A 26,076-nucleotide genomic window follows, 5' to 3' on the forward strand; every position below is an offset into this window, starting at 1 on the left:
CGTCGCCCGTGACCTAAGCCAGCCCAACCTGCCGTATCTTATCTATGGAGGGGCCTTCGCTGGCTCGGTTCGCATCGTGTCGTTCCTCCTCCTCGGAACGCTGGATTCGCATTTCAAGAAGGCGCCAGTGCCAGACGTTCTGGACCAGAAGATCCGAGAGCGCGGATGTGGGAGGCTCGTTGGACACAGCGTGGATAGGTAATCTGTTCTTCGTCTCATTCTATTGCAGGTCCTATACGTACTTAAGTAAATTAAACTTTCCCCAGCGCAGGTATGGGGTGTGTTATGCCTGGAAATTACATCTCGCATCTGTTAAAACACAATCATGCGTAATCAATCATCGGTCGAAACGCTTCTTCAGTTGACCCCTGAGTTCACTAACCCGCCGAAGCGAGTCCCCGTCTGGTCTGCCAGTGTTCTTGGCTGCCCGACCTCGACAATCTCGCCCTTGTCCATGACGACGACGCGATCAAAGTCCATGATCATATCGAGCCGGTGGCTGACGGCGATCACCGTGTAGGCCTCGAACTCGGCCTGGATCGTTTGCTGCATCGCCCGCTCCGTTTCCACGTCCACGCTCGAGCTGACCTCGTCGAGCAGCAGGATCCCGCCGTTGTCTTGGCCCCGGAGGCGTCGCCGCAGCACCGCGCGTCCCAGTGATATGAGCTGCCGCTGTCCCGCGCTCAACGTTCCCGCGCTCATGCTCGAGTCGAGGCCTCCTCGCTCTTGCACGAACCTCGACAAACCCACGGCAGCGAGGACGGCCTCGCATTCTTCCGCCGTCGACACGCCCGCCGGGTCCAGGTTGGCCCGAAAGCTGGTTCCGTCTGGCAGGAAGACGGCCTCTTGGGGCACCGCGATGATTCGTTGGCGCAGCGTGGTCCGATCCACATTCTTGAGCGGCACCCCGTCGAGCACCACGCGACCTGACTTCGTCGGCACGGGTTCGAGAAGTTTCAGAAGCAGAGCAATCAGGCTGGACTTGCCACTGCCCGTGCGACCGCAAATGGCAACCTTCTCTCTCGGCTTGATCGCCAGGCGAATGTCAGTGAGGGCCAAGTTGGGGAGGCCGTCTTCATCTTGACTTCCATCTTTGTCCTGGCCGTGGCTGTTCATACTGTTGGCGGCGTCAGTTGGCATAGTTTGTAGATGAAAAATGGAGTGGTTTAATGTGTCTTACCGATAGCTCGCCGAGACACCCTCAAACTCGACTGCACCATGCTGCGGCCAGGAGGCGGCAGGCAAGATATCCTCCTCGTCTCTCTCTTCGGGTTGGACTGTCTCGTTGAAGGTTTTGAGTCTGGCTATCGCCCCGATCGACGTCTCCAGTCTGGTATAATAGACCACAAATCCGGACAGATTCTCCCCAAGACTCAGCAAGGTGACCAACGAGGCACCAGCAAAGCCAGCGCTGGAGTGGAGCCGGACAGCGAGTGTAGTCAGGACCGCCGCCAACACCATCACCAACAGGTCGAGAACGAGATTCAGCCACTCCTGGATCATAACCAGGAGGTAGGCTGGCCTTTGGCTGGAATCCAACAGGTGCGCGTTCTTGGTGATATCTTTGGGTATGAAACCTGTGCGCATATCGGGTCAACCACCAATACCGTCGGCCCTGCGTCTCTCGCTCGAACTTACCGAAAGCTCTCAGGGTGGTAATTCCCTTCAAAGTGTCAAGAAAGTGGGTGCTGATTGGATGTTAGTTGCGAGTGAATGATTTGAGAGGTCGCATTGTGTACTTACTAGAGAGGGCTCTTGGTCTCGAGGTCAAGCAGCCTCAGTTGTCTCGAAGTCCGGAGGTAGAATTTCTGTATCGCGTACAGTACGACCGCAATAAATGGATAGCTGATGGCCAGGTATGCAGACGAAGTGAGCATAACCGCCGCTTGTCCAATGGCTTGGGAGAGCTTCAAAGCCTTGTCAGCATGGTTCTGCACCTAACGCTATATCCGCGGCTCGCAGGGGCAGACGTACACAAAAGAGGGTATTCAACAATGCGTCCGGTAGCTCAGTGTCGATAAGGTTCAGATCTTGCGAGAAGAGATTTGTGATCACGCCAGCGTCAGTCCTCGTGATGTAATGGAGGGGCGCGTGGATCAATGTCCGCAGAGTCTCTTGGTGCAGATTGGCACCGGCTCGTTTCACCGAGACGACGAAGATCAAGATTCCAAGGAGAAGCAACGAGATCATGGCTGAGACCTGAAGCATGATGTATATTCCAACGTAGTACGCCTGGGAGTGTTCGGAAGGCGTAGACTTGAGGTCGTCCGTCCAGAAAGAGAGCCCTGCAAGAAGTGATGATACTGATTAGCTTCTGCGTCTACAGGGTGTAAGTGTTGTTGGCACTGGCGATTGGTTGCCTTTGAAAAACCTACAGACTGTTGGGAAGTTGGTGAAAAACCCCCAAAGAGCAGCAAAGAAGAGAGAAAAGGCTGCCAGTACCCAGCCCATGCTCTTGAAGTAGTGCTTGAATACGGTCCTCTCACCCACCGGGCGAGACTTTCCTATATGCTCGGCAATAGCAGCCGGCCTCGCCGCCGTCGCATTGGACTGATTTGACTTCAATCCGGTCGTGTTGCTTGTGGATTTCACCTCGTCCGATTCAGAAATGCGATCTGAAGAGGTTGTGATTCCCAGGCGCTCGACATAACCTTGGCCGGTCATCAAGCTCTTGTAGTCTCCCTGCTCAACTACTCTGCCATCTTCGAGTACTATAACATGATCTGCTGACGGCAGGTACTTCACGCTGTGTGTGCATAAGACGACGGTGGAGCGTCTCTGCTTCAGAAGGCCTTTGGGACCGAAGGTAAGGCGGAAAACCTCCTGCTCAGTATCCGCATCCAGGCCGCTGAAGATGTCGTCTAATACAAGAAGATCAGATTGCAGATAGAGAGCCCGCGCAAGGGAAATGCGTTGTTTCTGGCCACCGGACAGCATAATGCCGTCGGACCCGACGACCGTTCTATCGCCCTGTGCGAGAACACTAAAGTCGTAGCCCAGAGCCGTGGCCCTGATAACTTCGTTATATCTGTGCTCGTCTATGGGAGAAAAGCCGATGATGTTGTCCCTGATTGTTCCGTTGTAGATGAAGGCCGTTTGATCACAGAATCCAACATGGGGAAAACGCGTGCCTAGCACAACACTGCCTTCGCTGACGGGAATTTCGCCAAGTAGTACTTTGCAGAGTGTGGACTTGCCCGAGCCAATGGGTCCAACCACCATAGTGAGCGAGGACTTGGCAATTCGAACGTTGACATTTTGCAGTGCCAAGGTGTCTGCCTCCCAGCCAAAATTTCCATTCTGCACAAAAAAAGCAGCATCTTCCGACTCGACTTTCGCCTTAGAGGAGACACCATCATTCTCTACCGCACAACTGGGCCGGATGCTCTTCTCGCTCTTTTCGGCGTCGGTAGCCGGGGTTTGGCTCAAAGACTCGGGCTTCAAATCATACCCGCGGTCACCAAGAACTCGCCGAAAATCATGGCGGGTTTCACATTCCAAGAAAGCTTGGATTCGGCCAATGCATGCCAGACCGGAAACGATCTCAGGGAGAGCCTGGAAGATCTGTGACAGAGGATTGGTGAGCAGCACAAGAAACGAAAGACTTGAGAACACCGTCTGGGTATCGAGAGTGTTCTGACTGAACCCGATCGTCAATGGCGGGCTGAGCAGCATGGGTGTGAAGCCACAGAGCGCGGCGAGGATGAATATCTTGCGAAATCGTGCCCCGGCCGCGAGCTCTTCGACGCGGAGCTTCTGCACAAAGTCCCCGACGGTAGACGAGAGGCCAGAGATCTTGAGGTTCTTCATGCTGGAGATTACCGCCGCCGTCAGACCGACACGCTTCTCGACTCCTGCCATCCAGGACCTCTGCGAGTCGCCCGTGAAGGTCAAAAGGACGCCAATGCAGAGAAAGCAGAATGTGACGATTCCGATGGGCACCGCAAACACAGCCCCCAGGCGGATATACAGCATCCAACCAGCCAGAGCCGCCTGGATGATGCCGGCCCAGACGTTGTGGATCATTCTGAATCCCAGCTTGATGCGCTCGATATCGGTGCTCATCAGTGTCACCGCGGCGCTGCGCTCCTCAGCTCCCAGTTGAGCCTTGGTGGCTTTAATGAATGTTTCAGTGACGAGAATCGACCTTGCCATGGCGCGCATCCGATGGTGTGGATACCTGTACGTTACACGCATTGTCAGTGCTTAGTCCCGTCATTAATCATATCTGGTGGAAACTGTACATGCAAAGGGTTGTGGAGATGGCGATTCCAGAGTAAATCAGTATGCTAGCCCCAATGAAACCATAGCCCACGTTCGCGGGAACCTGCGGTTGATTGAGGTACCCGAGCAGCTTCTCGATGAAGAATGGCTGGCTGAAGGTGAAAGCAAGCTGAGCCAAGCGTGGAATGACGGGCATCAACAGGTGGGCCTTCAGGGTCTTGAGTAATGCTTTGAGAAGGCCGTATTTATCGCCCTTGAGCTTGGAGTAGTCGATGTTCTGGGAGAACTTCTCGTGCAGGAGCTTAGTGTTCAACGATGTATCGAGTGGATAGAGGTCATCCATGGTGAGGGTTTTTCTGTAGCCCCTCAAAAACATCTCATTCATCCAGAACAGCACACCGAGCGAAAAGATGCTGCTTGTTTCCTCGGGGCTGTGCTCCTTGTCGTCCCAGGTAATCCATCTGGACTTAGGGTTTGCCTCCAGTAGCAATATCAGTGCCTTCAAAGCCATAGAAACGGCGAACATTACGCTGTAGGTACGCTCGGGATGTTTGCCCGACAGCAGGAAGAGAGTTCGTGTCTGGGCTACATCCAGCAGCAGAGTCAGGAACAGGTAGCAGTTCAAAAGTATCGATGGCCTCGGGCTTTTGCTGTGGTCGACAATGCTTACGGTTATCATGAGAAGTGCGGCCACCAGCTTCAGCACAGACGAGGCCATGAATATCGACGTCGTATGAAAACTCCCAATCGCGGTCAAGACGAGAAGTGTGAGTTCAAGTCCGACATAGATCACGATGGCACCCTGCAATGATTCACCGATGTAAGTAACGGCACACGCGATGAAAACACGGATTCTGGACAGAAAAATCGTACTAATTTGACGTATTGGAAAACAGGAGCATGAATGACGGTGGGTTTTCGTGCCTGCGATAGCGTGCGCCATAGTGATGTTACGATGAACAGGGCTGACGGGATGATGGAAAAGAAGAGCTGTTCGAACTGCAGGTTGAAGTCGAAGCGCTCACGGTCCATCTGGAACAAGTCGCCGTCGCCATTTGCGAAAGCCATCTTGACCTTGGGGAGACTTTGGGCGAACGCAGAGTGCGTGCAGAATAAAGTGGCCGAGACGGAGCGTGGCGACGTAAGAAAAGCGCGAAATGGCTGTTGGTGCTTGGCGAAGGGGAAGGCTGTCATTTTAGTATGGTGTTCCCTGCATGGGGCGGTATTTGGTCTCTGGGGCATTACACGCCGGAGTGACTGAATACGTTCATAGGGAGGTCTGATTAGGAAAAGGCCGCGGCTCCGTCCAGGTTCAGCCTTCGGTCAGAGTCTCGTTGGCGGCCAGAATCTACGGATATCCGGCCAGTTTCGAACTAACCTCTGGCCTTGCAGTGGGCCCATTCTCGGTTGGCTCGCCGACCCCTGCTGGTACCCCCTTCTTCTTATCAGAACCCTCGCAAGTACATGTATCGGGTCAAACATCTTACGAGCAGACCTGCAGCCTGGCTGCAGACAAGTGGAGAGCACTTCCCAACGTAGTATCATGGCCCATGATAAAGTGTAATTTTGGATGAAGCAGTTGATTGCTTATGGTAATAAACATAATGATGACAGTTATATTTGTGATGACGATTATGCCCGCGATTGATTACCCATTCGTATACCACCCAATGAGTCTTGTTGCAGGGCACTTGACCCATTACAGGGCTCCGTTGTGTGCTCACATTAGGAGTACGTTGGCTCCATTGTACACAAAAGTCCCATCCGCATCCAGATATCCGTCTTAATACCTAGCTTTGCGAATCTTCGCGTAAGCTTCCGAAGGGAGGTTTGCCTCGTTTGCGTTACGCCCGCTGCAAATGGTCACTGTAAACTCGTAACTTTAATGCAAAGCAGGACCAAGGGGATATTGACGACAGACTCATATTTGCCGAAGCTTTTGCGTTGTGGTGCAGTCGGCTGCCCTGACCTGACCTACTTGTAAATGTAAAAGTTTCATAGTGCGAGGTCAATTTCATTGATCTAGCCTGTGTTCCAAGTAAGATGGGTCTTCTCGAGGAAGGGAAAAGGTGTATTTTGATTGATTCCTTTAACTTCGCGTTGCTGGAGTGGTCGACGTCTCTAAAGTTTCTTGACGAACGAGCCGGTGAATTTGGAAGGCGGTGGCATTCTGAAGGCTGAAGACCGATTCTTAGACCTTGATAGTAACAGTCCATGGATGTAAATAATGTGGTAGATAGTAATGTGGTGTACAACAGCTGAATGTTTGTCATTGCTAGCTCTCTCCGCAGTGCCTCAGCATTGTTTAGACCTCTCCTCGCAACGTTTGTTGAATGTTAGATATTTCAGAGGTCAATCCGTAACCCCTCTGAACTTTAACTAAGTTGGGTACTGTTCCCTTCAATCATCAGGAATAAGACTGATTTGTAGATTTTCTTCTTGCTCAGCATGGAAAATTAATCAGCTGGTTATCAATCCACCAGTTCAGAATAGCATTTGAAATCTGCCATGACTAGTAGCCGGCCAGGGCTATGAGATATCGAATACATCGACTTTGAAGATCGCGTCTCTGAATTGTGGCTTTATGAAATCATTTCTTTTTAACAGTGACTACATCCATAAACCAGTCAGACAGTCATGTTTTTTCAGCCATCCAAGAGCTAAGGAACCTTGTCCCCACATATCAATTTGGTCAGGGGTGATATCTCGGTCGAGTTGCTCACCAGATGGTCATCTACCTAAGATGCAGAACAAGTTGTTGCGGCGCAAACACCGTCTCCGAGCTTCTTAGGGCACCCTAGCGCCTCAAGACGACTCGACGGCAACCTCACCGCAACCCTACAATCGCCTCGATAAACGCTGATCGTCAAGCCGTCGCGTAGATTGCTGTCATAAGGGGTGCAGAAGGTGGCGGACGCACCGAGTATGCGCCGGGCGGTATGCTCACTGGCACAGCGCGGGTTGGCCGCCCGAGCACGGCATCCTGATAGAGACATGCGTGGACGGGCCGGAGCTGGACGCCAACTTCGTGCTGCGCGACGGTCCCGTCCTGTTCCTCGAGGTGACGGACAACATGCCGTAGTCACCTCGGCGACGCAAGCAGTGGATCTCTGATCGATAAATTCATGGAGACTGTTCAGATCTCCAGCAGCGTCCCGCCGCACACGGAGAAGGACACTATCCGCCCTTCTTTCCACGACAGCCTGCTGCGCCTGGGCTTCCGCTCCGGCGTGTTCCACGTCGAGGCCTGCATGGCGCACTCAGCCGTATTGCGCACTCGGCGATGCAGTGCCGCCCATACCCGAGCGGCGTCATCAACCTCGCCCTCCGCGCCAGATCACTTGCCTCTTTCTCATCCTCCCCATCCTCGTCTCCGCCCCCTGACATCTTTCTCATCGAGGTCGATGCCCACGGGCCCAGCACCGCAGGCACATGGTTGACGCTGTACACGTACGGGGTGGATCTAAAGTCGCTTCAGTTGCTTCGCGGGCTGAGGAAGCGGAAATGAGAGCGGTTCGCGGCGCTGGCGGCGCCGTTTGCGTTCCCGGAGGACGTCGTTGTCTGCGGCGCGCAGTACTGCACAGCGGACTGCATCGTGTCTATCAACCGAGACGACCTGTATGTTCCCGGCGACTTGGTGGCGCGCGTATGTGCGGCGCAACCTGACGTTGCGCCCTTGTGTCAGCGCGTGATTGACGTGTCGAAAAGGGTGCTGGATGAAGTGAGTCTGCCGCCAATAGAGCCCCCATCGACGACGACCATGGTGGTTTTGGCGCGCGGTTGGACGACATAAGGAATGCATTCCTTGAAGATGATCTCGCGTGGAAAGTCTTCACGTCCGGTACAATGGGCAAGCCCAAGGGCGTCATGATTTATCACCGCGGCGTCTACGCCGTCTCGAAGGTCAAGATGGGTGACGAGCCTGTGGAGGCTACGGAGCAGTGAGGGGCCCGTTGTCTCTTGTCCTATTCCATTTCGTTTGATGACAGGTTTTCCGCATCTCCCCCACCATGATTGAGTGACTGACTGCTGACAATGGTTGTGTTGCAATGATCAGGTTGCGCCGGGGTTATTTGGATGGCTCTGGCAAAGGGCGGCAGCCTGGTCATGGCTTCGCCGTCCAACTTCCCCGAGGTCTCCTCAACCTGCGCGTTGTTGAGCATGACGCCATCGATGCTGGCGACCATGGATCCCGCCGGGCCTGGGCTTGCTGCTGGGTACCTCAACAACCCACAGCTTACTGCGCAGAAGTTTATCAAGTGGAATGGCAAACGGTTTTACCGGACGGGCGACCTGGCCCGCAGGACAGCGGATGGGCAACTCGCATGGGCGGGCCGGTCCGACTAGCAAGCCCAGCCTCGATCTTCGGGATTCTGTGCTCGACGTACTCCACTGTTTTACAAATACCTTTCCAGCAGGTTAACAGCAATTCTTCCTTTACAGCACAAGGAGGAAACTCCCTAGCAATAATAAGGCCCGCCAGCTTCCTCAAGAAGCAGGGGTACCCGGGTTTCGTTAACCAAAATCTGAGACTGGACACGATAGGCCGGTTGGAGGAGTACTTACAGGACCTGTCGTCTCACAATGGACAGGCGAAAGGCAGCCGTGACGACGACCCGGACTTCGACTCAGACACGGTACCAGTCACCGGCGTGCAGAAGCTGTTTCTCAACCGATCCGTGGACAATCCCAAGTTCTGCGCCCTCATCGGCGTGAGTAAGTACTTCGGGAACCCTGCAACGACAGCATCCGCCCGGCAGCTCCACGATGCCTGTGTCAAGGCCTGGTCCGCGCACAGCATCTTCAACACGCGGTCCCACCGGGCCAACTTCACCATGACCTGCGTGTCGGTGCCTGAGCCCAATACCAGCAGCGCCATAATTGCCTGCTCGACTGGTCGATTTTCCAGGAGTCCAGGACGGCGCTGACGGCGTCAGTACCGTGGGCGAGGTCCAGTCACGACAGATCAATCTAGGCTGGGCAGAGCGGGTGCGCCGTATATCCGGGCAGATGCTGATTGCGTTGTGCGACACTACGGAAGAGACTTTGGTCGCCGATTTGCTGACGCAGAGTGCGGCGGCGGTAACGGAGGCGGGTGCTTAGAAGCTGCTTCGCGCGGCGATAAGAACATTGGGGACCCTGTGGTGATCTGAAACTAAGGCCCTTCAGGACAATATTCCCGTAGTAATACACTCACGCTGTCTGAACCGAAAACGCGATTGTCCCGGCCCAGACTTCCATTTCCACCATATCATGTCTCAAGACTCGACGTTTTCTATCTTCCATCGCTAGGCTCCGCATGTGGCTCACGAATCATAGTGAACAGTCTAATGGCGTCCCCATCGTCGTCACAAATCATTTCCTTCTGGAACTTGAAGCCCCATCGTCCGTATATAGCCATGTTGGGGATGTCCTTACTTGACTCAAGATAGCACTTCATATCTTCAGCATCCGCTTGGTCTGTAACCATTTTCATCATCTTGGCGCCGACGCCTTTACCCTGTGCCTCAGGGAGCACAACCATGATGTTGAGGAAATAGTAGCCCCTGGGGTCTGTCCAGAGTTCTTTTTGGGCTTTTGCTTGAGCCTCTTTCCATATGTAGTATCTCTGCGAGTAGATGGTGGTGTAAGCGATGCCAAGACTCGGTGAGGGTGTGAATAGTGTCTTACCTTGACATTCAAACCACCGCGTCCGTACCACATGTTGTAGTTCACTTGCCCGAACCACAAGCGCCACCCCTCGAGCCAATCATTCCACGTTGATCGAGCATCGGCTGGCTGAGGGGGTAGCCACATTGCCACACCGAGTACTTTGTCATTTCCTTCCTCTTTAGCTACGTGGAAGATGCCATTACGCATCCCCCATCGCATCCGGAGGGCTAGTGACTGGTAATTCCTCTCCTGGCTGAACTATTGATGTCGAACTGTTAGTGAGAGACTCCGGGTTATGGACAGCTCCCCCGATGCTACCCACCTTGGACTGGTCGTAGACCCACGTGTTGTACGGGTCCCCAGCAAAAGCTTGTCTGCATGGACTTGTCAGTCTCTCATACAATTTCGTACTACTCTTGGCTCACTAACTGAACCGCCTGGACGGCGCCAGGGATATCTTCCTCAGTGAGGGTGGTGACGTGGATCGCCATGATGAATGATGAGTGAGGGCCCGGGAGCGGCGCAAATTCTGGACGACGCGTGGTAAGATGAGATATCAGAGATCAGATTGACAGCAGTCTTCTCTATGGCAGGTCGCGTGACCGAGAAAACGATTGACTATTATTCACAGCGAAAACTGCTTCCAAGCTAGCCCGAACGCGGGGTTGTCGCCGTTTGGCTTCGGAAAGGCCCTGCGGGGTCGAGATAAGATCGCACAGAATTGCCCTGTAAGGTTAGCGGGATGAGACAAGTGATGATAAACCCCGCCATCGGCGACAGTTCAGCGCCACCACCCGCGCGGCATTCACTCCTCCAAGTTGCGATAACTAATTGATCGACTACATCTGATCAACTTGACATGACTGACCATCACTGAGACTGAACAATTACTACAGTTGCGACAGCCGAGATCCGAACGCGAAGAATTGATGATTAAGAGCTGAAGAGCGGCAATTGGCCAATCGCATCTAGATGCCGTCCCGGCACCAGTGCGGTGGCGCAAGGAGCCTCAACACGACGACGATGGTAGGGATACCCTCCGTGGAGATGGACAGGTGCCTAAAGCAAAAGTCGGACGAATTCGAAACCTTCATCACGTTGACAGGCTCGTATGCGGCCGCAGCTTATTCGACAGCTAGGCCGCCCTTCTTATTTTTAACCCCGCGGCCACTCCGAAGGGACCTCGAAAGTCAGCCGCGGCCCCCAATGACGCCGGCAAGCTTTGACGCATTGGTCCCAATCACTGTATTAAACGGTATCTGGTGTTGGGCGTTATGGACATGTAGCTCGGAATCTTACAGGTGCAGATGAGGCTCCTTTTTGAGATGCGATCGTTTGCCGATCGGATGATCACACGAGAGATGAAATTACGGATGAGTGTTTGCTTGTTGTGAAAAGCGCCACGGGACGACGCAAACAAAACCGGAAGATTCACCCGTTTAATTCGGTGATACTAATTGCGAGCCGAGCCGTTGGGGGAAATTACGGCTTGATTGAGGCGGATCATGGGCATGGAAAAGAAACAAAGGTGTTTCTGCCCAAAGTCCGCCTCTGTGGAGGAGTTTGATTGAAAATCACATAGGCGGTGATGGATGAAAAGGGGAAAAGGTACGAGGAGGCAATTCTCGAACATGGATCAGGCGTAGTTCGGATGAGGAGGGGACAAGCAAATCACCAGTTGCGATTGGTAGACTTTTGAGTATACCTGTTGTATTTGTTCGGACTATTGGTGGCTCGAATTGATGGCTAGACTGATTAACACAAGGCTTAGTGCGGCTTTCGTGGTGTTTCGCAGTCAGATGGTTGCCGGGCTGTGTTGTGTGAGAAGAGCGTATCGTCATTGTCCGAAGTGTCTGCTGGTGGTGGGCGGAAACTCTGAATCCCGAATGGCCGCAGCAAGTATCAATTAGTATTAGTGCGCGGTTGAGGCGGCTTGCTGCCACACTCTATTATGTTGCCTCTCCCGTCGTCCGAATTGCGACAGTATGGTATTTCTGGAGACTCGTTCAACACGTTGCAGCGACGCGTTCTTCAGCTCAATGCAAAAGTCTATCTAAAGCAACAGAGCAGAGGGCCAGACTTTCAGGGTCGAATCAGGTCAGATGGCGACCACAGAACACAGTCCGCAGAAGACAACCACGCGTTCCGTCAGCCGTGGGCCGTGGCATTTTATGGGCCTTTCCCCCCAATATAAAAAAAAGCTGGGAATTTCAGGTTTATTGCGCGTCGATCACTGCCGCGGGAGGATCGGAGCAGCCATGATGCAACCGATTCAGGGGCGCCCTTGCTCTCCCCGTTGAACTGTGGAAACTGGAAAGTAACTGGACACTCACTGGACACTGCACCTGGACTGGAGTCACTCAACTGGACGTTGCCTCAGGTAAAAGAGTGGAGAGGCGGCGGCAAGTGTGAGCCCCTGACTTGTTGCATTGCACAGCACAGCACAGCACAGCTCACAGCATTGAGGAGGAGCACTGCGAAGTGTCCTTTTTAAGACTCGAACTGCACGTCGCAGATCCCGTTCGTCCTGTCTCATCATCCCAATTGTCACTCGTCGCGTCGTCTCAATCCCCCCCCCCCCCCCCCCCCCCCCCCCCCCCCCCCCCCCCCCCCCCCCCCCCCCCCCCCCCCCCCCCCCCCCCCCCCCCCCCCCCCCCCCCCCCCCCCCCCCCCCCCCCCCCCCCCCCCCCCCCCCCCCCCCCCCCCCCCCCCCCCCCCCCCCCCCCCCCCCCCCCCCCCCCCCCCCCCCCCCCCCCCCCCCCCCCCCCCCCCCCCCCCCCCCCCCCCCCCCCCCCCCCCCCCCCCCCCCCCCCCCCCCCCCCCCCCCCCCCCCCCCCCCCCCCCCCCCCCCCCCCCCCCCCCCCCCCCCCCCCCCCCCCCCCCCCCCCCCCCCCCCCCCCCCCCCCCCCCCCCCCCCCCCCCCCCCCCCCCCCCCCCCCCCCCCCCCCCCCCCCCCCCCCCCCCCCCCCCCCCCCCCCCCCGGCCGTCATCTCAACTCGCCCAAACTCTCTTTTTTTCACGGCCAGGCCAGGCGATTGACTCAAATACACTCACTCACTCACTCACGCACATTTAATTGCACTCGCATGCCCCCGCGAGTGCACTCACCCGCCCGAGCAAGACCGCTCTACCAGACGCCGTCATCATGATCAACAACGTCTGGGACAAGTCTGCGCGGGCGCACAGGGGCCGCGAGCAGGAGACGGAGCTCCTCCCGAGGACCGAGCAGGATGGCCGCGACTGGCGCGAGGGCGACGACGAGAAGCAGCAAAAGGCCCAGGGCGCGGACTCGAGGAGGAACAGGGACAAGATCAGGTCTCTCGACGGTCTCCGCGGCATCGCCTGTCTAATCGTCTTCAACTACCACTTTTTCTGGCCATGGACGCCCTTCATCATGCTGGGAAACGGCGCGTTTCCTCCAGGAGCCCCTGAGCCCTACGTTGGATGGCACCAATTGCCCATCATCTGCTTGCTGCATCGCGGTCGGCCCATGGTCGCCATCTTCTTCGCCATATCCGGTTTTGTGCTCTGCAGGCATATCTTGAGAGCCATTCACGAACGGCGTGTCGAGGCCGCCTACAAGAGCCTCGCATCGTCCGTCCTGAGGCGCGTGTTCCGTCTCTACATCCCGCCCACCATCAGCATGGCCTTGGTGGCCCTGCTGGCTCAGATGGGCGCCTTCAAGTCCGAGAACGCCATCTTCAAGGGGCCTGATTCGGCCTACATCAACGGCACCGTCACCTTTGCCCACCCTCAGCTCGGCGAGTCCTGCATCAACGGAACCGTTGCCGCCGCCGGCCCCAAGAGCGTCGCCAAATACCTCCACCTCCAAACCCCGCTAACCCTGGGTAATCTAACAAACTTGACCGCATCATCAGACCAGCTCTGCTTGAACAAGACGTCCCAGCTCTTCATGCCAGCCATGCTCTACAGCTTCGTCGACAGTCTCGAGGTGGACCTCAAGCCGGAGAACAAGTCAGCAAACGCCACCCTCAAGCAGATGGAATCCACCAAGCCGCGGCCCCGCGAGGAGAAGACTGGGGGTGGACACCTGGAGAAGATCTGGGGAAAACACAGGTCATCCACCCAGGAGCAGGCCGAGAAGGACATGGCCGAGGCCGCAAAAGCCAAGAACCTCACCACCACCCACAACATCACCTGGGTCCAGATGGGCGGCTCGTGGGAGGAGCACCCCATCATCCACGACAACATGACCTACGCCATCAAGAACTTTACCAGAGTCTACGCGGAGTGGGCGAACCCTTTTAACTTTGGCCACTACCACACCCGTTACGACCCTCACACCTTCACCATCCCCATGGAGCTCCGCGGCTCCATGTTCATCTACCTCTTCCTGCTCGGCACGGCGGCCATCAAGGCGAAGTGGAGGATGGGCATCGGCAGCTTCCTCTCCGTCTACAGCTTGATCTTCGGGCGCTGGGACATGGCTGCCTTCATGGGTGGAATGGTGTTCTCCGAGATCGACATCCGACGTACGTCTGATACCCACGACGGCTCGCTCGGGTACCCCGGCAAGAGCGACCCCCGAGGCCGCCGAGCAACCCTCCTGCAGAGAGTCGTCTCCGCAACAGCAACCCGTTGGATCACGATGTTCGTGGCACTCTACTTCCTTTCCTATCCCGACGCCTCGGCCGAATGGACCCCAGGTTTCGTTCTCCTTTCCTCTCTTGTGCCCCGCTACTACATCCCCCTATCCGGCTGGATGTTCTACCAGTCCATGGGAGCAATTCTCCTGCTCCCGTGCATCCTGCGCAGCCCCGTCCTCGTCCGCCTCCTGGAAGGACAGGTGGCGCAGTACCTGGGCAGGATCAGCTTCTCGCTGTACCTTGTCCACGGCCCCGTCCTGCACAGCCTGGGCTTCTGGCTCATGCCGAGGCTCTTCGAGAATTTCGGCCGCGCACAGGGCTACGTCCTTGGCTGGATCATTCTGATGAGCGTAACATTATATTTGACGAACTTATGGAATAAGAAGATTGACGGCTGGAGCACGACCGTCGGCAGGAGGGTAGAGAAGGTGCTGATCGACTCAGCGTAGGCATTGAAAACTGTCAGAGGCATCGTCGCTCTAGATAGAAATTGATTTGGCGTTTCGGATTCACACTTGACGCCTTTGGCTGGCTCTACGAACGAAAGTGAATGTTTTGACTTGTGCGAGCAAATGATTTGGCTTGATGTGGCCGTCGCGCCGGTTCCAGCTCGCGCTTTTAACGTTTTTCGACCTTGAGAATTCATCAATGAAACCCATGATTGTCTGCCATATCGTATTTATAAGATTAGTAGAATGTTAAGCAAGGATTTACATGAAGTCTCGAGTTCCTGTCCTTCAACAACACTCAACACTTCCAAGACGGCGTCGACAGCGCACCCATCCCCTCTCAGACCGCCTAGACATTCGCAGAGTTTCCCAGCTGACGCGATAGCAGAATCCAGTCACCGCACGACGTAGCATTGGAAACAAGACGCGTCTTCAGGTCCACGCGGAGAATATCGTTGCCGGTGAACGAGACTGGCGTCCCTGCCGGCACAGTCCTAAAACTCAAAGTCAGATGACCTTCAGCCAACACGGTAGATCGGATCAGTCAAAACGTACGAATTGTAGCCCGTGGTGACGGCGGTGTACTGCCAATTGTACGCAATCTGGTCGCACGAGTGCAGCAGGAACGTCGGCGTCTGCGTGCTGTTCGTCGTGGTCGCGTTCTGAGGCGCGGTGATGGCGTCCCAGAGCTGGTCGATGTTCAGCGTGGGCGGCCCGAAGGTGTCGTCGTAGCTCGTGACGTTTGGACCGACGACGGCGGCGAGTTGGGTCTTGGTGGAGGTGAGCGGGGTGTCGAAGATGGCCAGCCAGCGGCGCGCGATGTCCCAGGCCTCGTCTTCGCAGAGGCAGGAGAGTTGGGCTTTGGAGTGGGAGGAGGGGAGGGAGGGGGAGTTTGTTGTTGTTGTCATTGTCCTGCCATGCGCTGTTGTTGCGAAGGCGGTCAAGGCTATTGTGAGGAGAGCGGAGTGACGCATTTTGGATGAGGGAGATGATGAGAAGGTGAGGATGTAATTCAGGGTTTCTTGATGCCAACTTGAAATGAGTGATGGGGTCTATTTGAATGAGCGGATGCCTTGTTTAGTGAACTGGTTGCCGTCCGATACGAGCTTTTCCAATCGCTTCTATGGCGCACTTTTCAGAATGTATTTGAATGCAGACTGCTGTGAGGGACAACGCGGTAGAGCATGCGGATGAGTGGAACGGTGGCTGGCCTGGCGACGTACTTGACGTGGGAGTCGTGAGGAATGTGGCGTCTCTGCATGTATGGCACTGGAGGCGGCACTCTTTTCAGCACGCCACGATAGCATCCACAAATGAACATCGAATCATTCTGAATCACTCTGATTTCGTGCGAGAACCTAGAGCAGCCTCGGAAAAACGCCAAAGATCCAGATGGACTGGGTTTGCTACGTCGCTCCGAGAGTTGTTGTTCGTCGTGGGTATGATTGAATCAGGTACTTGAGTTCTCAGTACGTGTGCTATGAATTTAGTGTGCGATGAACCTAATCTCAAATGCAGCCAAGAGTTAATATATGGTGCTAGTTTCATGGCTGTACATGTCTTTTGCCCACGTGCCTACCTTAAGGTGCTGTGAGGCGAAGTGCAAACCTCGCGTTTGCGTCGGAATTCTTAATTAGACGTCTTGTGTTACATATGCTTTCCCTTGTATTATTTTTTGTGAACCCAAATTCGTTCACCAGAGAACAGGACAATCAGATCCAAGAGCTGTCACATATGCCGTCGTGTAAAGTCCTGGGAATGACGGCGTTTCCCCATTCGCACCATTATTCCACTATTTAGCTAACCCCGGCAAACATGAGCATAGCTACAGCCGGGCTATTGAATCAATCTGATAAATAGAGCTAAGCACCGAAGAATGGGTCCAGAGGAGCCGGATCTGGATGGGGAGATTCCCCATAGACGTCCATTGCAGCTTCACGTAAAAATGCCACAACAACCCAACGACTGTGATCTGAAGCGGCCTCCATGATTCGAAATGAAGCCTGCGCCTTTGAAATACTCGCACCAGCCTCGACTAATCGCTTGACCACGTCGAGATGGCCGAATGAGCATGCGCTAGAAAGAGCGCGTTGAAGATTGCGATCATGTATGTCAGTATCGGAGTTTGCAGCCCCTATGAGCATCTGAACAATGCTGAGATGGCCCTTTCTGGAAGCTGCATCAAGTGCCTCCCCATCCTTGGTGTCTGCCTTGAGACCTAGCAACACCTGAACAATTTCTTGGTGTCCCTTCAAGCTTGCAGCACACAACGGCGATCCGAATTGTCCTCTGGATTCGATGCTCAGTCCCTTTTGGATACAGAAAGCAACCATAGAAGAGTGCCCGTGTAAAGCAGCAGTGGCGACAGAATCTGAAGGCAATAGCTCGATCGAAGCAGGATTATCCTTGAGAAATCTTTGTAGTTGACGTACCTGGCCACGCTGGACCATGCCGCTCAATTGCCTGGCCGTAGACTGCGCCTGATCTCTCCGCATTGTCTGGAGAAGATTTACCACGTCTATGAAACCTGAATGACCCGCAATGGCGATAGTTGAGTTCATACGCTCTTGGTCGAGCTTGAGTATTGGGGCGTCGTGCTCAACTATCACCCGAGCAACAGCCTCATTGCCACCTTTAACTGCGGCATCCAATGCGTCGCCGAAAATTGTTTCGCTGCATTGCGTTTGTGCCCCGTTTTCCATTAGTTTCGCTGCTACTTGAGCGTGACCATGGAAACATGCGGCGTGCAATGGACTTCCGTACCGTCCGCACTTCGCATCGGCGTTGGCTCCCTTACCGATTAAGAAGCTGACGATACTCATATGTCCAAACACAGAAGCTATGTATAAGCCCGTATGGCCTCGTTTGTTCGGCTGGTTCCAATCAAATCGGGGTGTGTCCATGTGCGCCATGAGACTGTGTAGGTTGAAAGCGCATGCCAAGAAAAGTGGAGTGGAGGAAGAACTCTCCAGCGCGTAGAAGTCTCTCCTCAGAGGATCTTCTCTTGGCAGGTCTAATGACCAATCATAAGCATCTTGCAACCAAAATTGGAAGGCTATCGTAGGCTCTTTGTCGTCATCCAAAACGAAGCCAAATATCTGGTCAGACAACTCGCGGGAGGCCACTGAGGATATATCCCCGTAATGAAGCGCCCAGTAAAGTGTAGCGTATCTTTGAAATTCGGCTTCAGGCTGGGGAAGCGTACTTCGGTCGTCTGATGTTTCTTGGACTCTCATATGCAAGCATCTGGTAATTATTCTCGCGTGGCAAATCTGAAGATCAAATTCTGGCCTTGAGAGAAGAAACTCCCGGATGGTCGAGTGAGCGAACGTGACCTCCCCCGTAGTATCATCAACCATGATAAGATTGCGACAGATCCTTAGGAGTGATGACTCGTCAATGTTGTTGCATAGCATCTCCTTAGATGAAACGGCAAGGAGTAAAGCGCCAATAGTCAAGGTTTCTTTGGCATACAGGAGCCACTTGAAAACATCAGCGCATATTCGCGACGAACTTGGACCAGAACTCGCGACTCTAGTCAAAATTTCTTCGTACGTTGCACTCAAGTCTGGCGGGAGAGTTTCCAATAGTCCGAGAGCGTCCGGCTCTGTTTCAGCAAGGGATAGGCGTTCAAGCTGGAGTTCGACCCAAAGAAACCTTGGATGGATCAGATTATTTCCAAAAGTGGGTGCTCGACGAAGAAAGTCCACTTACATTCCGCCAGCTTTCTGCTGTACGCAACTGGAAAGCCTTTTCTCGAAACCTTCAGAAAGCTGTTGTCCAAGAACTCCCGCTCGACTTTTCTTCAATTTGTCAATGTTGTGTTGGATGAAAGGTGCCATGTCCTGATCGTTGTCACGGGGTTGTATCCGTATCTGATAGGCTCCCGAAAGAAGTCCGACAATCTGCGGATCGTCTCGGCCTGTAACGAGAACTTTGACCACACACCGAGCAGTATGAACCAGTGAACAAAGAGCTTCAACCAACGCCGGTCGGTCCCTCTCTTCTAGCTCATCGAGAGCATCGATGACGATAAACAGAGAACGCAGATCTTTCGTTTCTTGGATCAGTTCCGTCGATTCTTGAATTTTCAGGCCAGGTAATCGGAAACCCTGCTCCTTGACTTCCTTTTGGCGGTTTTTGAAATGTTGAAATAGCACTGCTTGGTTTTGGGTCATATCTTGACTGCCCTTAATCGCAACTTGACGCAGTAGACTTGCCATGATATGCCTAGGGCATTGTCTTTCTGCCTCTGCAGCACTTCTTTTGCAGTAGAAGTAGACAGTCTTTGAGTCGGTCGAAGTCTGTGTTTGTGACAAGCTGTCAATGATCTTCGACGCAAGCATGGACTTCCCCACCCCTTCGCGTCCATAGATCAACAGCACTGAAGATGTCGTCAAATCTCTCCACTCCACGACCTCTCGATGTCCCACAATCCATTCAGCTGAATTTCGCAGCCTGCGGTTGCTTACGTCTCGATGTTGAGCGTGGAAATCGAGCGGAGACAGCCAGGTCAGAAACTCCAGCCACTCCTCCTGCTTCTTTTCTTTTTGAACAGCAATATCACGCTTGATGAGATCTGCAATGGGTGTCTCCATGTGTTCGAGAAGTTGGACTGCTTTGGAAACCTCTTCCTCGCTGACAATTGACCTCTCTGCAGCGACCAACCTGAACAGCTTGTCGACTTCTGAATCCATTGAGACGATGTCTTGAATTTCGAACAGCTTGGCAGTCCTGGTCGTACTTCTGAGTACTCGTTCTTTCCAGCCAAACATTAGCTTTAAAGTTAACTTCGTCTGACCCCTGCGGAAGAAACTTACTCCATCCAGGGGTATCTAGATGCTTGATGGCCTTTGCTAGGAACGCAAGCACTAGAGCATAAAGCCTTTTCAGAGACACTCGAAGCTCTTCGCTAGCAGATGTTTTACGTAGGGCGTAGACAGTCTCGGAAATTGTGTGCCGTGTAATAATTCGAGATATGAACTCGAGGTTTTCGGTCAAGGCCCTGAACATTTCGACATCGTTTACGGCGATCTGTAATAAGAATCGTACAGCAGCCCAAGGAAGTGCCGCATGCGTTGGATCGTATTGCACCGCTGTGTCAGCGACGGCCTTGAAGCAGTCGACCCACTTGATAATGTTTTCCAACACGTCGCGAACAGCGACTTTTCCACCGCCTGGCTTGTTGATTTTCCATCCTTCATCGATAGTTCTTTGCCTTATCGTCTGGGCTTTTTCCAACACCTGTTCCAAAATATCGACACTAGGCTTTTGCAGACTACTGAGATTTGCTTTGGTGTCAGCATCCAGCAGTGTGCAGGCTTCATCCCAAAGGCTTTGGACACTACCTGATGGGATCGACGTGCCCATAGTTAATTCATGATATGAAGCAAAGAATGGTACGACAGTTGGAACGCTAGCGTTGTGGAGAGACCTACGACAGGCCCCGGGTTTAAAGGAGGCGGGCTTTTTCCAATCCCGACCGTCTCGACGCATGTTCCAGGGGAAGACTGCGCCATGGCACATCGAACCAATCGGACCAAAACAGATGGAAGGCACTGCCACCTGTCAAGGTAGCATTGGCTCTGAATGAATGAATTTTATCCAATCATTGGTTCCGGCTGCTCATGCTGCCATCAGCCCATCAGGTGCTGAGAATGATGTTCATTGGACAAGAATGCTAACTGTTCTGGCATGTCGCGGGCCGCTGAGATACCGATTAAACACAACGTATGGTATCGTTTATCAAATGTCGACACACTCTCACACCTGTTTCTGACCGCAGCTCCCTCCGCCTCAATATGACCCCATTCGAGTCCTGAATGACCTCCCCGCCCTCATACGGTTTCCTCATCACATATAAATTTGAAAGAGCTGTTTTGTTTGTATAGGACGAAGCTTTGTCATGGCTTTACGGCGGCGCTGAGGGGCTAATCGATAGTCGTACATCCCCTCAGAGTCTTTGGTGAACTAGTTAAATTACTGCTGCGAGAAGGATTGTGATTCTGAGGGCATTGAAGCTAGTCAAATGAGAGATTTCGTATAAACCTTGAGTTGAAGCCATGGAAGCTGGCAATAAACGCCCAATCTGTTGCATGCATATATTTGGGCGTTTCCACATTTTCATCCATGTCAAGGTGAACAGTAAAGAGCACCTATGTGGCTTTTATGCAGACCGCGCATTAGAAATAACTAGAAAGGCAGCTAAATTGCCCATATCAGGTATCTAATCCAAGCCTAGAAGACTATCAAACAGATACTCAGAACTAGGCTTATGACCCAGGAATTCCTCCAGCATCTCCATCTCGTCACGGCTTCCACCAAACCCAAGTATTCCTTGACGATATCTCTCCCATCGTTCTTGACTGCGCGGATTTTCCACAAAATTGTGGTGAAAGATGTCTGCAGCGAATACTGCTGCGCTATTTGGTGCCAACATCAGCTCCTTGGAAAATCAATCTTGCCTCGATAGACTTACCATAGATATGAGTAATACCCTGCGTCCATTCCAGAAACCATATGATGAAAGTTGGACTGAGGATGTCCTCTGTCTTTAGCGTCGGGGTTGGGAAGCAGTCGGAGCCTCTCCATTGTGTCATTGAATATTTCCGCAACATCCAGGTGAAGGCATTCTTCGTGAGTGGCGGGGCTGTGAACGGCCATATCGAAGCGGGCGAAGGCACTAATTATCAAGTCTTAAAACAGTATCCAGCAAAGGGTATGGCGGCATGACTTACAGCTGACGCAACAGCCAGAGCGCCCTGTTCACATTCCTGCTTCTGACAAGAGGCCCCAGAAGTTCATCAGGTATCTTCTCGGGCGGGTCTGGCTGGCCCGGATTCTTTCGGCGCCAATCATCCAAAAGCTCGGGGTTCAATCTGGTGTAATGGCAGCTCATATGCCTGAGCTCGTCTGCCATCCAACACCAGTTCTCCAACATGACACTGGGGACCTCAAAGAAGTCAGGCGGCATGCGGTGTCCATGGACCATAACAGTGCGAGTCCTCGACACAAGATCGTGCATACCGTGGCCCAGCTCATGGAACAGAGACACAATTTCGCTATGCTTGAGTAAAGCGCAACCGGTTGTGGTTGGACGAGGGAAGGCGCACATCAGAATCGTCGCCGGGTAGACCCTAGTGTCGTCCGGTCTCAGATACCCACACTGAAGATTGACATTTTGTGAGCCTTGATGCTTCTTGGGTCTGATAAGGAGATCCGTGTACAAGTAGCCGACAAACACGCCTTTGGAGGCGTCTCTTTCGTCCCAGACTGCCCATACCTGGACGTCGTCATGCCAGACCACGTCCTTCTTCTGGTCGGCCGTCAAGGGAACGAATCGAAGTTGCAGACAAGAGGCGAATAGATCCAGCATTGCTGAGACGGAGTAGTCTAGTGGGAAGTACTCAGAGATCCGGCCGTGCTTGACATCGATCCGTTCTTGCATCAGGCGATTGTAGTAATCGTAGTCCCAAGGGGGCATCGAGTCGTTGTCTTGCGGGACGTCTTTCTTTCGTATTTCCAAAAGCGACGCCATCTCTTCTCTTCCTTTTCGCAGAAGGACATCCTCGAGTTCATCGAGGAAGCCATTCACCCACGTTGTGGCCTTGGCAACACGAGCCTCCAGTCGAAACGCCGCGTGGTTTTCGTACCCCAGCAACCTCGCATTCTCGTCTCGCAAGTCGATGACCTGCTTGAACAGGTCGACGTTCTCCGGGACCTTGCTTTCGTTGGAAACGTAGACTTCCTTTCGGGTTGACGGTGCTGTGGCGTACTGCAGGACGGCGTTTACATCTGCTCTCGTGAAACGTACAAACGCCTTATCCTTGGTACTGACATCCGTGGAGTCTTGACTCCCCGAGAAGCGAGCGAGGTCCTCCGCAGGCACCCCTTCAAGTTCGTCTAGAGAAAGCCATAGGCCGCCATCATCATTTCGATAGTTCCGGTTGCACTGCTGTCTCAGCTCGTCGATTTGGTTTCTCCTGTTCAAGTAGACTGCCACCTGATCCTGGTCAAGACGCCCATGGCCACCCCTCGTGAACTGCTGGATGTTGCTTCTGAGGAACTTGGCGTCTTCGAAGTGGACATCTTCAGATTTATCCTCAACAGCCTTGAGCAGATGGTAAAAGTCCTTTCTCGCTATCCTCTCGGCGTCCCATTGTCGCAAGAGTCTAATGGCTGCGTCCGATGCCTCACGAGCTAGTTGGTCCGGAGAGGCGTAGCGCAGCATTGCAATGACAGCTATTCGACCTTGGGTCTCATTGTCCACATTGATCAATGGCCGGATGGCGGTGTCAAATGTTGCCGATGCAGGGTTGATAGTCGCGGCCACATGATTCCAAGTGTCGGTTTGCTCTTTAATGACCTGCTTAATAATTGGAACAACATCCTTCGCTGCTATGAGACGAGGAGGCTCCTGAGAAGGGATCATATTTGTCGTCGTCATTCTGGCTGCTGTCATAGTACCATACACTGAACTGTGCTATGTGTTTTTGTGATAGTTATATGAGTACTTATGTGAATGATTTCCTGTCACGAGATTCGAATCTGGTCGATATAAGTAGTGGTTTTGGATATGCAGTAAGAAGAGGGGGATTCGATCCTATCGATCAGGGCGGAAGCCTGATTGGGTGCATGTGCCGCGTATCCGCGCATCTCAAGTCACAAGACTCGACGTAACAGTAGGCCTAAGTCGCTTTTCTTACTTCCTGCCCCTGTAGGAATGAGTTCATGCACGCGTGACGGCCAGCTCTAGGATCAATAATAGATAATGAGCGGTAGAGACATTTCCCCCCTGACGAGGAGCGCTGCCGAATGCAACGCTTACCACTACGCAGACATCCCGCAAACTTGGGCCACGGAAAGTATCCAACCCTCAAAGTCTACCACATATCTCATCATCTGCCGTGATACATCAGGGAAAGAAAGATTGTCGGAAATTGATCTTGACAGTATCATCCACGATGACTGTTCACAGTAACCCGCAACTCCGACGTCAACACCTTTCTCCCTAGAGACCCTTAGACCTTGCCACATCCTCCATGATCCTGTTTACATCAAAGTCCGCATTGTTGAAGTCATTCTCGATGATATCCTCCACCCACTTGCCTCTTGGCGTGAAGACAGCCTCAAATGGCGAGGGGCCAATGACGATCCCCACCGGTACGGTGTCCCTGTCGTCAATGACCTTCTTCTTCTTCGTCTCTGGGTCAATGGGCGCTTCCATCTCATAAGCCCACAGCAGACGAGTCACCATGATCCATAAGATTTCCTTCGCGACATGCCTTCCAGGACAGACCCGTCGCCCGTTTCCAAAGCCTATGATCGGAAGATCGTTCCTCTCCAACCACCGCTCTGGTCTGAACTCCTCGGCATCCGCACCAAAAGCAGCTTTGTCTCTGGCGAGGGAGAATTGGGAGGTGACAATTATAGTGCCCTTGGGAATCCTGTAGCCCATGTACTCGTCCTCCTCCACGGAGAGGTGGTCGACTCCAGAGGGGACGACGGGACGGTAACGCATCACCTCGTCAATGATGGCGTCGATGTATGGCATCCGCGGTCGATCATCGTGCGTGGGCAGACGATCACGTCCGACAACTTCGTCCAGCACTTGCTGGGCTTTGTGCATCACTCGAGGGTAATTGATCATCATCACCAGGAACCAAGTGATGAAGGTCGGGCTGGTGTCACCGTTGGCAAGAAACAGCGTCCCAATGACCCAACTGATCTCTGTGTCGCTCAGCTCCATGTTCAAGCGCTTCGCACTATCGGCCACCTGCTTCGCGACATTGTACCCGGGCTGGTTCACTGCGTTGCGCAGGTTGCGGAGGTGATATGCCTCTTCTTCCTTGAACATGGACTCGGCACGCAGCTTCCAAGGAGATAGTGCATAGGGAATGGACTTCAACCAAGGGAAAATGTCGACAAGGGGTGGGTTCTGAAGGGCCTGGAGTGTCGGGCAGGTGAGGAGGAAGTCCATCTTGCCAGCAGTAGTGGGGTCTTCTTTGACAAGGCGGTCTCCATAAAGAATGACGTGGAGACTTCCAACATTGGCTCGCTGGAAGTACCATCGTGGGTTGAAGGGACGCGGAGTCTGGTCTCCCTCAGAGCCTGGCTGAGCTCTGGACTCTGTGAGGATGTCGTGGAGGAGCTGAAGAGACTCGAGACGTAGGACTGGGTCGTAGAGCGCAGCAGAACGTGGGTTCAGCCCAGCCACGTTCAACCTCTGATGTAGACGCATCCGAGCATCATACTGGCGGAAGATGAGGTTGTAACCTTTCGATACCAAGTCACCAGCCATGACGCTCAGATCACGTCCGGAATACTTGGCTGCCCTCTTGTTGAGAAGCTCATGTGTTGCTTCCACGGTTGTCAAGACAACCATGGGTTTCCCCAAAATGTTGAGATAGACTAAGGGGCCATAGTTGAACTTCCAAAGGTACTCTGTTAGCCATCTTCGGCTGTCTGGGTACTTGAGGAGGTTGCCAATTACGGGCCATCCAGGGGGACCAGGAGGGAGAGGGAGCTTGGAGCGCGATGCATGATGGGCATAGAATAAGCAGGCAACCAAGAAGGAAGCGACTAGAAAGACTTGCTGAGAAGCGATTGATGCCAACAGACTTTCTTTGCGGTCCAGCTCATCGCTGAAAATCGTAATATTGAGTGTAGTAGAGTTCATGTTGGTTATGTGGTTGGGGCAAGGGAAGAATGCTTAGTCTGTCTTGATGAGACAATCCCAAGCTGCGATGCGCTCACCATCAGACGCGAGCAGTATGTTTTTAAAACATTAGAAGCATCACTTAGAAAAAGCCATTGACGGAAGGCGTCACAAAAAGTGCAATCAATTTCTGGCAGTGTATCCGTGGCTCCTCGTTTGTGGAGAAGCATAAATCCTGCCGAGCGGCCCGCGGGAGCAGTGAGCTGCGATGCATGTCAGACGTGAGAGACAATGCATGCTTGTCTCATCCAATAGGACAACTGGCAGCTGTGTTACCCAAAGGTCTTGGCTCACAGTCCGACGTAGCTATCAGACCAGCATTTCAATTAGACAACTCCTCATTCGCCGCTCAGTAAAGATGCGCGCTGCATGCCAATTATCACATTGCCGGGTGCGGCCTGATGCTTCTCGTTGCATCGCGCGTCTG

General features: G+C 53.5%; 7 protein-coding genes across 7 annotated transcripts; 1 reads left to right on the plus strand and 6 right to left on the minus strand.

Moving 5' to 3' along the window:
* Positions 1-357: 357 nt before the first annotated feature.
* On the minus strand, positions 358-5,418 carry GCG54_00003353 (ABC transporter FUM19; the record flags this gene model as incomplete). Its single annotated transcript, XM_045403426.1, has 8 exons — positions 358-1,117; positions 1,181-1,577; positions 1,639-1,688; positions 1,744-1,916; positions 1,975-2,285; positions 2,376-4,180; positions 4,245-5,026; positions 5,098-5,418. The coding sequence occupies 8 exons, from the start codon at positions 5,416-5,418 to the stop codon at positions 358-360; spliced, it is 4,599 nt and encodes a 1,532-aa protein (XP_045261707.1).
* A 4,081-nt stretch (positions 5,419-9,499) lies between these two features.
* Positions 9,500-10,367, minus strand: GCG54_00003354 (uncharacterized protein; the record flags this gene model as incomplete). The annotated part of the gene is made up of 4 exons (XM_045403427.1): positions 9,500-9,832; positions 9,895-10,134; positions 10,199-10,250; positions 10,306-10,367. The coding sequence occupies 4 exons, from the start codon at positions 10,365-10,367 to the stop codon at positions 9,500-9,502; spliced, it is 687 nt and encodes a 228-aa protein (XP_045261708.1).
* A 2,654-nt stretch (positions 10,368-13,021) lies between these two features.
* On the plus strand, positions 13,022-14,932 carry GCG54_00003355 (uncharacterized protein; the record flags this gene model as incomplete). Its single annotated transcript, XM_045403428.1, has 1 exon — positions 13,022-14,932. One exon carries the CDS (start codon positions 13,022-13,024, stop codon positions 14,930-14,932), a length of 1,911 nt encoding a protein of 636 aa, XP_045261709.1.
* A 349-nt stretch (positions 14,933-15,281) lies between these two features.
* Positions 15,282-15,906, minus strand: GCG54_00003356 (uncharacterized protein; the record flags this gene model as incomplete). Its single annotated transcript, XM_045403429.1, has 2 exons — positions 15,282-15,426; positions 15,488-15,906. The coding sequence occupies 2 exons, from the start codon at positions 15,904-15,906 to the stop codon at positions 15,282-15,284; spliced, it is 564 nt and encodes a 187-aa protein (XP_045261710.1).
* An 888-nt stretch (positions 15,907-16,794) lies between these two features.
* Positions 16,795-20,302, minus strand: GCG54_00003357 (uncharacterized protein; the record flags this gene model as incomplete). Its single annotated transcript, XM_045403430.1, has 3 exons — positions 16,795-18,589; positions 18,647-19,691; positions 19,753-20,302. The coding sequence occupies 3 exons, from the start codon at positions 20,300-20,302 to the stop codon at positions 16,795-16,797; spliced, it is 3,390 nt and encodes a 1,129-aa protein (XP_045261711.1).
* Positions 20,303-21,158: 856 nt separating this feature from the next.
* On the minus strand, positions 21,159-23,378 carry GCG54_00003358 (Saccharolysin; the record flags this gene model as incomplete). Its single annotated transcript, XM_045403431.1, has 3 exons — positions 21,159-21,354; positions 21,411-21,614; positions 21,670-23,378. 3 exons carry the CDS (start codon positions 23,376-23,378, stop codon positions 21,159-21,161), a joined length of 2,109 nt encoding a protein of 702 aa, XP_045261712.1.
* Positions 23,379-23,942: 564 nt separating this feature from the next.
* GCG54_00003359 (Cytochrome P450 monooxygenase yanC) lies at positions 23,943-25,610 on the minus strand (the record flags this gene model as incomplete). The annotated part of the gene is made up of 1 exon (XM_045403432.1): positions 23,943-25,610. One exon carries the CDS (start codon positions 25,608-25,610, stop codon positions 23,943-23,945), a length of 1,668 nt encoding a protein of 555 aa, XP_045261713.1.
* Between the last annotated feature and the right edge of the window lie 466 nt (positions 25,611-26,076).

The sequence above is a fragment of the Colletotrichum gloeosporioides genome (assembly GCF_011800055.1).
Source record: "Colletotrichum gloeosporioides strain Lc1 chromosome Unknown consensus_63, whole genome shotgun sequence".
Classification (NCBI taxonomy): Eukaryota; Fungi; Ascomycota; class Sordariomycetes; order Glomerellales; family Glomerellaceae; genus Colletotrichum; species Colletotrichum gloeosporioides.